The sequence below is a fragment of the Protobothrops mucrosquamatus genome, unplaced genomic scaffold (assembly GCF_001527695.2).
Source record: "Protobothrops mucrosquamatus isolate PMUCROS unplaced genomic scaffold, P.Mucros_1.0 scaffold1753, whole genome shotgun sequence".
In the NCBI taxonomy this organism is placed as follows: Eukaryota; Metazoa; Chordata; class Lepidosauria; order Squamata; family Viperidae; genus Protobothrops; species Protobothrops mucrosquamatus.
The window spans coordinates 26,895-42,350 of NW_015387893.1; the positions used below are offsets into that span (position 1 = coordinate 26,895).

Genomic DNA, 15,456 nt, shown 5'->3' on the forward strand with positions numbered 1-15,456 from the left:
TCCACTGCAGCATTGATACATTTCCATTACTTGCCTTCTCTTCTTTACAGCAGACTACTAAGCTAATTGCACTCCAGTTTAGAAGCAAATAATTCCAACACTTCCCTAACATTGTTGAGTTGTAAAGGTAAGAGGTTTTCTTTTCGTGGCTTTTATTCAGCCATTTCACTTGCAGTCACCTTTTGTAAGTGTGCTTGATTAAAAACTTCTGTTTGTGTCAGCTAGGTTAAATGTCAGTTAAATGATCTGGCACACTTCTGGGCAATTCTTAAAGAAATGCAAAACTAGCATATTTAACTGATATTTTGTTTATAACTCCTTTTTGTGTTCATTGGTAGAAAGTCTCGATTTGTGAAACTGTAGCTGATGTAGCACAGTATTACTTTAAATGCTAATTTGTTTTCACTACATGTACATAGAGGACTACTCCAACAATTTTTTTACTGGTTGTCAACATTCTGGCTGGGTTATTTTATTATTACTATTATTACACTGCCTGTCAACTTCAAAGTTTGGATTTCATCATTTGCAGGTTAACACTTTTTCATAACAATGTAAAAATATGTGGATATATACTCCAGTGAGTATAATGAAGTAGTTTTAAAAAAACACCTTTTGACAATCAAAGTTTACAATGGAAAGGAAAAAAGAGAGATCATAACCAGAATTTTACATGCATGGTTCATTATATTTTAGTACTTTTAACCTCCATGCATATAAGATATTTTAACTTTAAAGTTATTTACTTTAAAATAAGACTATATTTAATTGTAAACATTTAATACAAGCTAGATCCCCTTTTTATACAGTGAGAGTGAAAGAAAGAAAAAAATAACTGATAAGTGTGTATTCCTACTTCATGGCAATGAAAACAAAGACATGTAGATCATCTTTTGAAGAGATTGTTACAACGCTTGTAACAATTAAGAGACTTACCAAATTCTAAGTGTGACTCTAGTTTGGAAGTGGTACATGGGCTTTTTTTACTTGGATTAATTCTTGGTGGCTTGAATTATATTTTTTTAAACTGAGAATAAGCTGTTTCATTCATTGTTATTTTTATTTACTTTTTCAATTAGTTTTCTGTTGGATGTATTTATTATTACAGTCCCTCTGAAGGGAAAGAGTAGTAATGGTCTAATGATCTTTAAGATCTGGGCTTAGCATCTCATAGTAAATTCAAGCCAAATCAAGGCTGAGAACTCACGAACAGATTGCCTGAATTTAAAGACACCAGTTGCTAAAGCCATAGACCCAGAAATGCATCAGATTAGACTACCACAATGCACTTCATGTGCACTGAACCCTACTTGGAAATTGCCATTGATGCAGAATTCAGTTGCCCATTTCTTGGTGAAAGCTGCTATAGTAAGGTAAGGCCTATACTTTGGGGAACTGCATTGGCTTCCATTACATTTCTAGGCACAATTCATACTGTTATTTTTTACCTTAAATGACCTCAGTGGCTTAGCTCCCAGAAACAGTCCAGGTAGGGTTAATCCATCCTACATGCTCATCTCAGTTGATGGTAACTGTTACTCCCCATACGAGATAGATGAGAACTGTGAGGCCCTTAGACAATGATTTATGTAACTGCCTCCACTTTGAGAAATAGCTTTCTCCCAAAGTTCAGACCGGCACTGACTTTGGGTCATTCCATAAGCCTGCCTAAGATGGAACTTTTTTCAGATCATTGTTGATTAATGTCATGTTGCTATGGTTGATTGTATTGGTGCTCCTGGTTATTTTTTTTATTGATTCTATTGTTTAATATTTCTTTTTGGACTGTTTTAATTATATATCTCTTTCATGGTGTGCATACTATAAACCACCATAGGTCATTCTGCATTTGGTGATAAACAAGTGAAATCAATCAATCAATCAATCAATCAATCAATCAATCAATCTATATATATATATATTGATTGATTGAATATTACTTTGGGTAATATATATATATATATATATATATATATATATATATATATATATATATATATATATATATATATATATATATATATATATATATATATATATATATATATNATATAACATACAGACCGGATTTGTTTTTCTTTTTTCTTTTAAATTATATAGGCAAAGAAAATTGGTTCCCTATTCAGTTTGCAATATTTAGATATAAAGTTTAACAGCAATGTTGCCTCAAGCTGAAAAAGATTGAAACCCAGTGGGTTGGGTAAAACAGTGACAGTCCTCTAATAAAATATTTTGGAATTTGGTTTTTTAAACTTTTTGAAAGACAATTAATTAAAACCACAAGTCATTTGGATCGTCAGCTCAAAATGTTAAGTAGTAAAAGTGTATATTACAAAATTGGCAATCCCTTCTTTACGCCCCCCCACTCTCTGTTTTGAAAGAATTTTTCTCATAGAACACATAGCACGTCATGCATTATTGATGGAAGTATCAGAATTACCCAGCCCCTTAATTTCAATAGTTTCACATTCTATGAATGGTATGCCTTCACAATGACTACCGAGAAGCAGTCATTCTGGTTCTCAGGTGCTCTGTTACACCCAGAGAAATAAAGCCCCACCTAATTTCATTCCTACTCTGCATTCCTGTCCACTGCAGCATTGATACATTTCCATTACTTGCCTTCTCTTCTTTTCAGCAGACTACTAAGCTAATTGCACTCCAGTTTAGAAGCAAATAATTCCAACAGTTCCCTAACATTGTTGAGTTGTAAAGGTAAGAGGTTTTCTTTTCGTGGCTTTTATTCAGCCATTTCACTTGCAGTCACCTTTTGTAAGTGTGCTTGATTAAAAACTTCTGTTTGTGTCAGCTAGGTTAAATGTCAGTTAAATGATCTGGCACACCTCTGGGCAATTCTTAAAGAAATGCAAAACTAGCATATTTAACTGATATTTTGTTTATAACTCCTTTTTGTGTTCATTGGTAGAAAGTCTAGATTTGTGAAACTGTAGCTGACGTAGCACAGTATTACTTTAAATGCTAATTTGTTTTCACTACATGTACATAGAGGACTACTCCAACAATTTTTTTACTGGTTGTCAACATTCTGGCTGGGTTATTTTATTATTACTATTATTACACTGCCTGTCAACTTCAAAGTTTGGATTTCATCATTTGCAGGTTAACACTTTTTCATAACAATGTAAAAATATGTGGATATATATATATATATATATATATATATATATATATATATATATATATATATATATATATATATATATGCATTTCTCCAGTGAGTATAATGAAGTAGTTTTAAAAAAACACCTTTTGACAATCAAAGTTTACAATGGAAAGGAAAAAAGAGAGATCATAACCAGAATTTTACATGCATGGTTCATTATATTTTAGTACTTTTAACCTCCATGCATATAAGATATTTTAACTTTAAAGTTATTTACTTTAAAATAAGACTATATTTAATTGTAAATATTTAATACAAGCTAGATCCCCTTTTTATACAGTGAGAGTGAAAGAAAGAAAAAAATAACTGATAAGTGTGTATTCCTACTTCATGGCAATGAAAACAAAGACATGTAGATCATCTTTTGAAGAGATTGTTACAACGCTTGTAACAATTAAGAGACTTACCAAATTCTAAGTGTGACTCTAGTTTGGAAGCGGTACATGGGCTTTTTTTACTTGGATTAATTCTTGGTGGCTTGAATTATATTTTTTTAAACTGAGAATAAGCTGTTTCATTCATTATTATTTTTATTTACTTTTTCAATTAGTTTTCTGTTGGATGTATTTATTATTACAGTCCCTCTGAAGGGAAAGAGGAGTAATGGTCTAATGATCTTTAAGATCTGGGCTTAGCATCTCATAGTAAATTCAAGCCAAATCAAGGCTGAGAACTCACAAACAGATTGCCTGAATTTAAAGACACCAGTTGCTAAAGCCATAGACCCAGAAATGCATCAGATTAGACTACCACAATGCACTTCATGTGCACTGAACCCTACTTGGAAATTGCCATTGATGCAGAATTCAGTTGCCCATTTCTTGGTGAAAGCTGCTATAGTAAGGTAAGGCCTATACTTTGGGGAACTGCATTGGCTTCCATTACATTTCTAGGCACAATTCATACTGTTAATTTTTACCTTAAATGACCTCAGTGGCTTAGCTCCCAGAAACAGTCCAGGTAGGGCTAATCCATCCTACATGCTCATCTCAATTGATGGTAACTGTTACTCCGCATACAAGATAAATGAGAACTGTGAGTCCCTTAGACAATGATTTATGTAACTGCCTCCACTTTGAGAAATAGCTTTCTCCCAAAGTTCAGGCCGGCACTGACTTTGGGTCATTCCATAAGCCTGCCTAAGATGGAACTTTTTTCAGGTCATTGTTGATTAATGTCATGTTGCTATGGTTGATTGTATTGGTGCTCCTGGTTATTTTTTTATTGATTCTATTGTTTAAAATTTCTTTTTGGACTGTTTTAATTATATATCTCTTTCATGGTGTGCATACTATAAACCACCATAGGTCATTCTGCATTTGGTGATAAACAAGTGAAATCAATCAATATATATATATCAGGTTTTTTGTGTGTGCATGTGTGTATATGACACTTTTAGAAGAAAAGAAATTTATTTTATTATTTAGAAGATCTTACCTTAAAAATAACTCTGGTTTTCTTTTTACATGCATAAACTCTTAATTTTATACTGCCAGTTGCTTTCATGTACAAAAGAAATATTTATGCAAAATTCAAAGATGTGTGTTTTGAACATGCTTAATATTAAATGATAAAATAATATTTGAATAGTTGCTAAAAAGTCACATTAGTGTTTTATTCTTTCTGTTTGTGGTTTTATAGTTATTAGCTATGACCGAATACTACAGAGTATGACAAATAATTTTATCATTCAGGCTGTGAATTGGTAACCCAGATTAAGCATATTAATTATATATTGGATAATTTCACTTATGGAGAAAAATTAACTAAATTGATTTGAGTCAATTAACAAGAATAATAGCTACATTTGGAATAGAACTAGCTAGATAAAATGCATATTAAAAGTAACAGTAACCTGTGATTAGTTTTGTATGTATCTGGCTAGAATGACAAAATAATTACAAGCCATTGTAAATGTAGTCTGATTGCATTCACAGAAATAGCCTGTGATTAAACAGATGCTGACACTAAGGCTGGATATTAATGTCATGTTAGGCTGAGAAATTATTCACAATTCAAAAAAAAATCTGATTGTTTTAATTTCACTTTTGCTTAAGTCCACATCAGAAAGCAAAGGCAATGAAATGAGGTTGACAGAAAGCAATTTCTAGTTAATGTGTAATGGCAAAAGGAAAAAAAACCTTAGAAAATCTGGGGAAATACAGGGTTAAACATCTATCATTTCTCAAAAAAAAGTAATGGTAGATGTTTAATGCTGTTCATAAATTTGTTCAGGTAACAAGAAAAAATATTCTGAATAATAAGGATGTGAGAGAAAAATAGTCACAATATTCAAATTAAGATGGGGACTAAAATTCAATAAGGAATAAATTGGTTGCAGGTGCTGTTTTCTTGTAGCATTCAGAGTGACATAAAATGACTGTGAATGTTAAAACATAACATATGAAAGATGATAAATATATTCTGACTTCTATGTGCCTTTTAGCTTATAGACACATCCTTGGTCTTCCTGCATTAAAAAAAACCACTAAAGGATGATACAAATATTTGAGAGAATTGACGTATGATGCAATTCATGTAAAAATAATATGAAATGGATTTAGATGCATCCCTATCAGGATCTCATTAAATTGGGCCAGATTGCTCCAAAATATAATCAAAGATTGCAATAAATCTGATCTATTAGTAGATTTTGCAAGGATATTAGTAGAAAGGGAACTAAGAGCATAATTTTAGCATTTCTTATCCATGGGCTTCATGTGTATGTCTTTGGTTTATATTAAGTGGAATTGCCTTCAACCAGGCTTCTGCCACTGTCCCTGGCTATGAAATTAGTCATCTACTTCCCCCACTTCAACTATAGTTTTCTGAAAGCAGATGGCACTAAATACATAAACATTCTTATGTTAACATTCTACATAATAAAAGAACAGACTCTCCCTAGGACATCAAGAAATTTGACCTGGATACCATGTTCTTAATCCTAATTACACAGATATCGAATGTATACAAAACATAAATGTATCTCAGGAAAATATTGTTCTCCAATGCATGAAAAAAAATGTATGAACAGTTCACATTTACAAATGACACATTTTATTTTTGATTTACTGGAATTTCCTAGTCCCATTCAGAATATCAGCAGTAGAACAGGAAGGTGTTCTCTGTGAATATATTAAATTCCATTAAGAACCCAATGAATTTTTAAACATGTTCCCCTTAGGCACCGTATACCAAGAAACAAGTACTGAGGCTGTTAAAGAATGCGAACAACTGAGGGCATATTGTTCATGTTGCTGCTGATTAGCCTGCAGTTGGCCAGAAATCACAGTGAAGATGCAGTGAATTCCACATCTTCAAGAAGCAGTGTAAGCAGCACACCTATGAGTCCAACTCCATTTAATGTGACCTCTGACAGAACTTCTACAGAACGTAGCAATACCAGTGATAGTCCAAATGATAGTACTATAACAGAAAGCAATACTCCAAGCAACAAGACCACCTCAACCCTGACTCCAACATCATCTCTTCACACTGTGTTATTACCAACAACACATCCGCCAACTTTAACTACAAAAGATGTAAAGCATAGAGTATCCTCTTCGGGAATGCCTGCAAATACTTCTAGAAGTTATGAAGCCACCACTTACTTCAAGTCATTTGAAACTGAATCAAACAGTGTCACCACAACCACCCCTAACATCAGTTTCCCGACCACGGTTTCCCATAACACAACTCAAGTAGATGGTTTAACATTTCGTCCCACTAAAAATCTATCAAATACAACAGCTATGTTGCTAACCACCAAGAGTAGTGCTGTTACAACTGAATTATCAACAAGTGTTCCAACAACAAATCTGCCTCCCAAAGCAACTGCTGGGTCTACAGAAGCAAGAGAAGCCCCAAAAGGTAAGAAAATTAATTGTCCTTAATTTATGTCATCACCCAATATTATGAACTATGCAATTGTACTGCATCTACAGAAGATAGCTTACTGTCATTTGACTTTAAAGGCAATTTTTGACATCTGGCAAATAATTCTTAGAAACAGAACTGTTTATATTGCAGAAAGTAAATATTATAAAGGAATCTAATTGATGCACATATTATCTTAAGTAATCCAATAAATATATTCTTACCAAAATTTCAACACATTGAACATCCTTGTAATAGAATGGAACAAGTCTGTACTACTCTTCTAAAAACAAGTCAATCCATTTTTTGTTGGACAAGTGAAAATATGAAAACAAGTGACATGATCTTTCACTTAATGAATGTGCAAAAAAGGTTGTAGAATTGGCTGCATTCATATGATACCTCATTTAATAACTGCACTACTTAACAACAAATTTTATAATCCCAACTATGGTTGTAAACTGAGAACAACTTTACTTAATATAGTGTTGGAGGAATCCAAATAAAACATAGAATTTTATTCTTAGTTTTTTTCCATGAGGCTTTAACTCCAAGGAAGGCTGTGGGTTGTTAAAGAGATGATTGTAGAAAGAAAGCCAGAATATTCATACTTACTCCTCACCCACCTTGTATGATATTCTTTAACATGAACTTTTCAACATTACCTTTGCCTCTGGATTTTTTTAAAGGAAAAAAATCTTTTTCATTAAATAACCAAAATAAAATGCAGGAGTAAATGTTTAGGACAGCATTCATTTAAACTCTTTCTGTGTCTACTCCTGAAAGTTTCTGAATTAAACAAAACAAATTTTCATCAGTACCAGATGTTGTTTTCTTGAAGATGATTATGTTTATCTGTTTTCCAGAAAGTCATAGTAATGGAGGGGTAATATTTGGAACAATTGTAGGAGTAATGTTAGGATCTGCACTGATTGGCCTGGTTGGATATTTAATCTGTGGTAAAAGAAAATCTGAATCGTTTGGACATCAGCGACTTTATGATGACACAAGAAATGATCCAGGTAATAATCTATTTCAAGAAATGGAGTCATTAAAGGTCAAATGGATTTTGTTGTTTGAAAGCAAGTTTTTGAGATGTGTCATTTTAAAGGATACATTTTAGAAAGAGGAGGAAAGGAAGCTATGCAATATATACATTTTGAATTCCTCTTCCTCTTTATGCCAGCTAAGACCATTTTTGCTTTAGGGTTCATCACTACTTCCGGGTGGTTCTATTGCCAGAATGTGATAGCAATACATTTAGATGCCAGTTGTTACTTCTCTCACACTGCAAATTCAATCTTTTACCTGTGCTTTGAAAACAGTCTTTTCATTCTCATTTCACCTTGAATACTCTTGTCCATTTGGATAGGGCCTTTAGCGATGGATTGCTTTTCAAAAGTTTTCTTCATAAAGAACTTCAGCCTGTGCTAGTATGAGGTGGATTGCCTTGCAGAGCAATTTTATTGGGGTACTAGAGGGAGTAAGATAACTGGCACTCTCTGGGTGATAGACATGGTGATAGACATAGAGCAGGGGTGTCACGTGCTGGCCACACCCACCCCAGCTCTGCAAAGGCAAAAAAGTCGCAATATATCATGATACATCATGTGACATGATCGAATTTGACACCCGTGACATAGAGGAAGGGGTGATGATGTTATTTAATTTAGTAATGAAACATCTACAAGAAAACAACCAAGCTCCTATCCAATTGTGAGGTGCTTGCTGATGGGAATCCTATTGAGACAGATGAGGATGTGTTGATGGGAGAAAGTTTCAATGGTTAGACTCCTTATAGACACTGAGGGAAGCTCCTGAGTTGTGTCTAGAAGCAGCTATCAGGGATTTCCTGTGGGCTAGATGGTGGTAGTATAGGTGGGGGCAGGTAGGTTGAACCTGGAAGGTTGGAGTTGATGGGATTGAGGGCAGGTAGGAATATCAAGGTTGAGATGGACAGAGGGAAATATAGTATGAGAAAGAGATCAGGTTATTTTTGGAGAAGGCTGATTTGAAATATCATACCAATTCAGCTTTCTAGTCACTTGAACTCATCCCAAATGCCAGGTCATTGGATTGAAGGCCTTGGTTTCTGACTGCTGCTGTGAAATGACAGGAGTGCCTGCATTAAGGCTTTTCTCCACAGTTTTATCATGAGTGAGAGGGCAGACCTGCTACTTTCCAAACTTCCTACTTCTTCCTATGCTTAGTTTTTTAAGTGGGTGCACTACCACATTTTTTTTTGCAATTAAGAAATGGGCAGCTATCTGAGTGAATTAATGAATGAATATAAAATTCCAAGTCACCTGAGACAGAAGCATTTCCTAAAAGATATTCCATACATGGGGATATCCACATAATTGCATGCATATATTGAACTTATTGTTGTAGGCAGAACTCGGCTTAAAAGAACTCACATGTCTTTAACATTCTGTCCAAAAATGTATTATTTAACACATGTGTAAATATTGTCAATGTATATCTTGCAGTTCTGCGACTAGATGCTACACCCGAACCTTTCAATCCAAACTTTGGCGATCTATCCTACTACAATCCAATGGCAGCCAATGAGAACCATGTCCAGAACCACAAAGAAACATCATACAATGCAATTCCAATGGATGACATGACATCATCACAGCCTTCAGCAGAAATGCATAAAGCCAGATCTTAAAAGTTATATATATATATGTAATATATATATAACTTTAAAAGTTATATATATATGTAAGTTAAAAGTTAAAAGTTATATATATATATATATATATATATATATATAAGTAATGATTGCAGGTCATGTCATATTCTTTTTACCACTCCTTTGCATAAGGGAATGCATGTATATATGCTATCCCATTAGAACAGGGGTGTCAAACTCGCAACGTCACATGACGTGTTGTGACATATCACAACTTTTTTGCCATTGCCGGCAATGGGGTGGACGTGGTTTCATTATGATGCAACTAACCCGCGGGCTGGCAGTTTGACACCCCTGCATTAGAAGAAATGCTGGCAGACTCATAAGTATGGGTAGACTTCTAAGAATATTGGGTCCTTAATCTGAAGCACCCTTTCTTCGTTCTTTGATTGGTAATAGTTTATTGACGGACATTTGGTGCTTCTGCTGTTACTTACCAGGTGATAATTATACATATGTGAATCAGTTATAAATGCAAGTTCTGGTCTATTTGTATTATTTTAGATATCCATGCTATGAATTAAACAAAAAACAAGCCAAACTACTTATATAAAAATGTTTGCATAATTTTTTTTAAAACTCAAATAGTTTTAAAGAAGTTATTTATCATGACTGAAAAATAGAAGATCATTTACAATCGTGCTTCAGATTGAGAAATGCTGAACTTTTTTACTTGATAATATCCCCAAAATATGTGCTAACATCTACTGAAAACATGACATTGGACAAATGGGACTTTTTTTTCTGTTTTAAAGAAGAGCAATATTTTAATATTTCAGCTCTAAATTAAAGTACCACAACATTAGTGATAATATACATTCTCATAAATCCCCTTCATCCTTCCAAATACTAATTCTAATTACATTCAGAGTTGAGCAATTTTTTTCTCAAGGAGCTGCTTGTTTAATACTGATCAGGTAAACTATCTTAATGCTTAAATTCAGTGACAAAAATGATAAGTTTTTGGCAACGTTGTTTTCCCTCAGTTTTTAAAAAGTTTTCTTTTTTGCTCATAAACCATTATCAAGTCTCTGGAGTGTTCTCTTTTTGTACTTTGCTCCAACTGGAAAAAAAATAAGCTTACAATTTCATCTCTGCTCATTCTAAAAATTTCTAGCGTCATCACCAGATCACCCTCCAGCTTTTTGGGAAGAAGATCTGAGAAAAAAGGAATGTGGAGAAAAGCTGCCCTTCCCGGATTTAAGAGGGTAATTTTGTTATAACGGGGTTTTGTGTTTTTTTTTTTTTACTGTTGCAGAGCACCCTAATTTTCTTTTATTATACCTAATAAATAAATTACCTAATCATTTAATTATTATTGGTAGGTCAGTTTAGAATCAATAGTGACATTCACCAAAGTGATGTCTCCTAGATATGCTGGAATTATAACTGAATGGGCACTAGAATGGGCAGAGATGAAATTGTAAGCTTATTTTTTTTCCAGTTGGAGCAAAGTACAGAAAGAGAACACTCCAGAGACTTGATTATGGTTTATGAGCAAAAATAAACTTTGCTAGGTTGGTTCTCTCCTTAGTTTCCACCTGTTGCTTCTTGTCCTGCCTTCAGGTGCTTTGGTGAATAGGTTGACCCACTCTTCTTTGTGGCAACCCCTGAGATATTGGAACACTGTTACCATGTCACTGAACATACCCAATACTTGCAACTGTTCTACATCTCTTTTAGCCTCCAGTCCACTAATCGTCTTTCTTGTTCTTCTCTGCACTCTTCTAGAGTCTCAACATCGTTTTTATATTGTGGTGACCAAAACTGAATGTAATATTCCAAGTGTGGACTTACTAAGGCATTATAAAGTGATACTTCACATGATATTGATCCTACCCCTCTGTTAATGCAATCTAGTTGTTATAATGCAGCCTAAGTTGTTATAAACCATATGCTTACTTAATTCTGTAGAAGAATAATCAACTTCAAGGCTTTTAATTGTTTTTTGTAGATAAACTAAGTCTCAAAGGGAAGCCAGGCTAATGTAGCTGAGTTGTATTTCAGTAGAATAAATTTGCTTCTCTTGGGCCTTTAGAGCAATGTTCACAAATACAACACATGTACTGTTGCATCATGCATCAGGATGGAAGCATGTAAGGATATGTATCATATGTCACTGTGGTTTTGCCTTTTAGTGGCTTGCCCTGGATTCTGTCATTATGTACTATTGCCTAAAGCTCTGGTTTTGCTGTTCAAAACATTTGCACTTAAATACAGCCAACAGTTTTTGCTGGGCACAAGCTGTACTGCTGGTCTATTTTCAGTCACATTTTAGCACATATTATATCAGGATCATTTTAAATTGTTTGGGACAGCATTTGCTGGACAAAGCTAATTTTGTCAAAAAAGGTTGCACTTAAACATCTTCAAAAAAAAAAAGCATATACTCAAAGAGGTATCAAAATGCTTTAAAAACTACTGTCTTTCCAGTATCTTAAAATGGTGTGTCTATTTGCTTTCTTGTCCTATTGTTTCACCATCGTTTTAGAGCTTCCATGTTTTTAGATCATAAGCCAAACTAATAAAAGGACTACATAGAAAATGTAATGAGAGCAAGCTGCCGTTTTTTTTAAAAATTATTTCTTCCTGAATTGATCTTACCTAAAAGGGAAGAAAAGAAGAATTGTATTCCAAGTTACCAAAGCAAGATTATTTATGCTTCTTATTTTCCCACACTGCACTAATATTTTCAGCTTTGCTTTTGTCAAGAATCAATCTTGGTTCATATCATCATGAAAGGGGGTGTGAATGCTGGAGAATTGGAGGTAAGGAGGAAAGATACTTGTTCAGATGCAGATGCTAATGGTAATAGGTTCCATTTACCCTGCGTTAGTTACTCTAGGTTAAAACAACATCATTATGTTCTGCTATTTCTAGTCTCCAATGGGGTAAAATGTATTAGAGTTGATACTATAGCAATTGGCAATTCATTCTTTGTTTCCATAACAGTTCACATGTTTCAATTCCATCAAAATTATATTTGTAATTTAAAATTGTATGTAAATAATTATTTTAAACAGAAAATATTTTTTATTTAGAAAGGCCAGTTGTCTAGCGTTAAGGTAGTCAACCATCAGACCCCAAATCCTTAGGAATTAGGAAAGTCCATCCTTAGGAATGGAAGATAGTTGGGTGAGATTGGGCCAGTCACTCTCTCCCAGCCCAATTTATCTCACATAGTGGTTGTTGTGGGGAAAATAAGAGTTGGGAAGATTATATACCCTATCTTGAATTGTACAAAATAAATCTGGTTTAGAAATCAAATCAAGAAAAAAAAATACATAAATTTAAAGTCAGATAACTAAAAACAAGCATATTGCTTGCATTTACACTAGTTTCTAGACTTGAAAAATTAGATAAATTCTATTAGTTGTATAAAATTGAAACAAAGCAGGGGAATTTACGTAAATACATACCACAATAGCAATAATAGCAATAATACTTAAATAGAAGTAGATCTGTAAGAACAGCCATCTTTTTAACTCTTGCAGAACATGTAATTTGGATCAAAAGGTCTCCAACTGTTTTGGGGAAACATATTTATTTCTATACCACAAGAAACAGCACAGAAACCGCTCCAAATGACGGCTCCTTATGACTGTCAAGAAGATTATATTGTTGTTCATTTTCATACAAGCACATTAGTAGTCTCTAGCATGAAATGGATAACATGCTTTATTAGATAAAATGAGCTATGTGCTTAGGCTGGAGAGCTTAACCTGTTCACCTGGTTAGATTGTTTAATCTATTTTGCAAGGTTGGAGTGAAGATGAATTGGATAACCTCATGTTTTCTAAGGGCCTTTTGATGGAAGGACAAAATACAAATATTTATTTACTGTATTGTGATTGTCTTTCTGGCCAAAATGAAGCTAAAGTACACAACTATAATTAAACCTAATTCAAAACAAACACATACATACACACCCAATATCAATTAAAGTTCCTTGATTTTAGAAACCATGAAAGGTCAAACTCCTGCCTGAATAATTGGGCTTTCAAGTAGAACAACAGCCTGGAAGTGGAATTAGCTCAACCTCTTTGGTAAATAATTACAAAAGCTGGGAATAGCCACCGAGAAACCTTCCCTCTATGTTCACCAATTGTGCCTGTGATAAAATGGGAAGGAGAAAAGATGCTCTTCTGTAAGCTCTAAAGCCAAAGGAGGTTCAGACAGAAAAATGGTTCTTCAGATGTGAAAAATAAATCCATTGTCTACTAAGCATGTCACATAGTAAAAAAAAAAAAAAAAAAAAGCGTCTGGTATCTTGTGACTCAATTTTCTTTTATTTTTCCTATACTGAGATACCATTTTTTAAAGCACTTTGGGTAAGAGAGGAAGATTTGTGGAAGTTGCATGAAAGAAATCAGAAAAGAATAGACAAATTTATTATTCCCTCAAGCCTCATTCAGTTAGTTATTTTAGTTTCCACAGATTTTTCAAGACAGGGCAGAAAATCCGGAAGGGACAGCTTGATTGCCTCTTCTCTGTACAAGTTTGGTTTATTACCTGGACAGTGGTTGTTTTATTCTTGTTCTCTGTTTACTACATGCATATGGAGCATGTCAGGTGATAGCAAGACTCTGTGTGTGTACACACATGCACATATATGTATATATAGAAACATATATACATATACATAACATATACATACACATACACATACACATACATATACATAACATATACACATACACATACACATACACATACACATACACATACACATACACATACACATACACATACATATACATATACATATACATACACATACACATACACATACATACACATACATACATACATACATACATATATATAAGTGGGACATACATATGTGGGACAGTTGGGAAGACCTAAACACATAAGAGGGTGATGCACATTAAAAAATGGGAATAGTTTTAATGATATTGTTGTGGCCACTATTCTGAATATTTTTGACCATATCCTGTGGACACCCATAGTTAGAGATGCCAAGAATCAGAGATAGGAAGAAAAGTAAAGATAAAGGAAGAGCACGCAGGCTAAATGCAAGATAGAGATAAGAACTCAAAAAAGTAGAGATTTTAACCCAGTTTTGTAGGCTCTTATAGATGATTGTCCTTGTAAGGATTTACTTGTGAAACTATTGGCTGCTGGATGCTTATTTTAAATGTTTTAACTGAAGTCCCCAATCCTGAAGAAAGGCGTCAATGTAATTTCACTTGCTTGGTTCCTTTTGCTATATATATATAGTCTTGGTAAACCATTGCCCTGTTTAATGATTGTCTGAAATTATGACAGTGCTGAAAAAAAAAGATTTTACAACCAGTCCTCAAACTTATGTCCATCGCGGGTCCTCTGTGGTCACGTAATTGTGATTTGGGCACTTTGCATTCAGTGTGTATTTATGGCTGTTGCAGCATCCTGAGGTCATGACATGACGCGATTGCCATTTGCAAGCTTCACAAAAATAAAGTCAATGGAGAAGCCGACAGTGAAATCGCTTATCATGGTCATGTGATGTTTCACTTAACAACCATTGATGATTCAATTGGCAACCTCAGTGGAACTGACATTGTAAGTCCTTTGTGGTTATGTGATGTTTTGCTTAATGACAATATCACTTAACAATGGTGATAATTGTGGTTGTTAGTGAAGACTATTTGTATCACATAACCTATCTCTCTTGCACCTTTAAAAGTGTCCTTCT

General features: G+C 34.0%; 2 protein-coding genes across 3 annotated transcripts in view; one reads left to right on the forward strand and one right to left on the reverse strand.

The window, feature by feature from the left end:
- ANO3 (anoctamin 3) overlaps nt 1-15,456 on the reverse strand; it is a 69,301-nt gene that overhangs the window by 22,944 nt on the left and 30,901 nt on the right. The window lies entirely within an intron of this gene.
- On the forward strand, nt 113-9,743 carry MUC15 (mucin 15, cell surface associated). Of its 2 annotated transcripts, none has more exons than XM_015823043.1 (4): nt 113-127; nt 6,369-7,054; nt 7,927-8,082; nt 9,550-9,743. In XM_015823043.1, exons 2-4 carry the CDS (start codon nt 6,409-6,411, stop codon nt 9,732-9,734), a joined length of 987 nt encoding a protein of 328 aa, XP_015678529.1. In that variant the 5' UTR covers nt 113-127; nt 6,369-6,408; the 3' UTR covers nt 9,735-9,743. The 2 variants fall into 2 exon arrangements, with proteins under 2 accessions (XP_015678529.1, XP_015678528.1); XM_015823042.1 differs by lacking the exon at nt 113-127 and adding an exon at nt 2,584-2,715.

Excerpts from the sequence above, each read along its gene's own strand:
- MUC15 (XM_015823043.1), top strand. The coding sequence starts at position 6,409 with ATGCGAACAACTGAGGGCATATTGTTCATGTTGCTGCTGATTAGCCTG. Across the intron at positions 7,055-7,926 it reads AGCAAGAGAAGCCCCAAAAG|AAAGTCATAGTAATGGAGGG; the intron begins GTAAGAAAATTA and ends TCTGTTTTCCAG. Across the intron at positions 8,083-9,549 it reads TGACACAAGAAATGATCCAG|TTCTGCGACTAGATGCTACA; the intron begins GTAATAATCTAT and ends TATATCTTGCAG.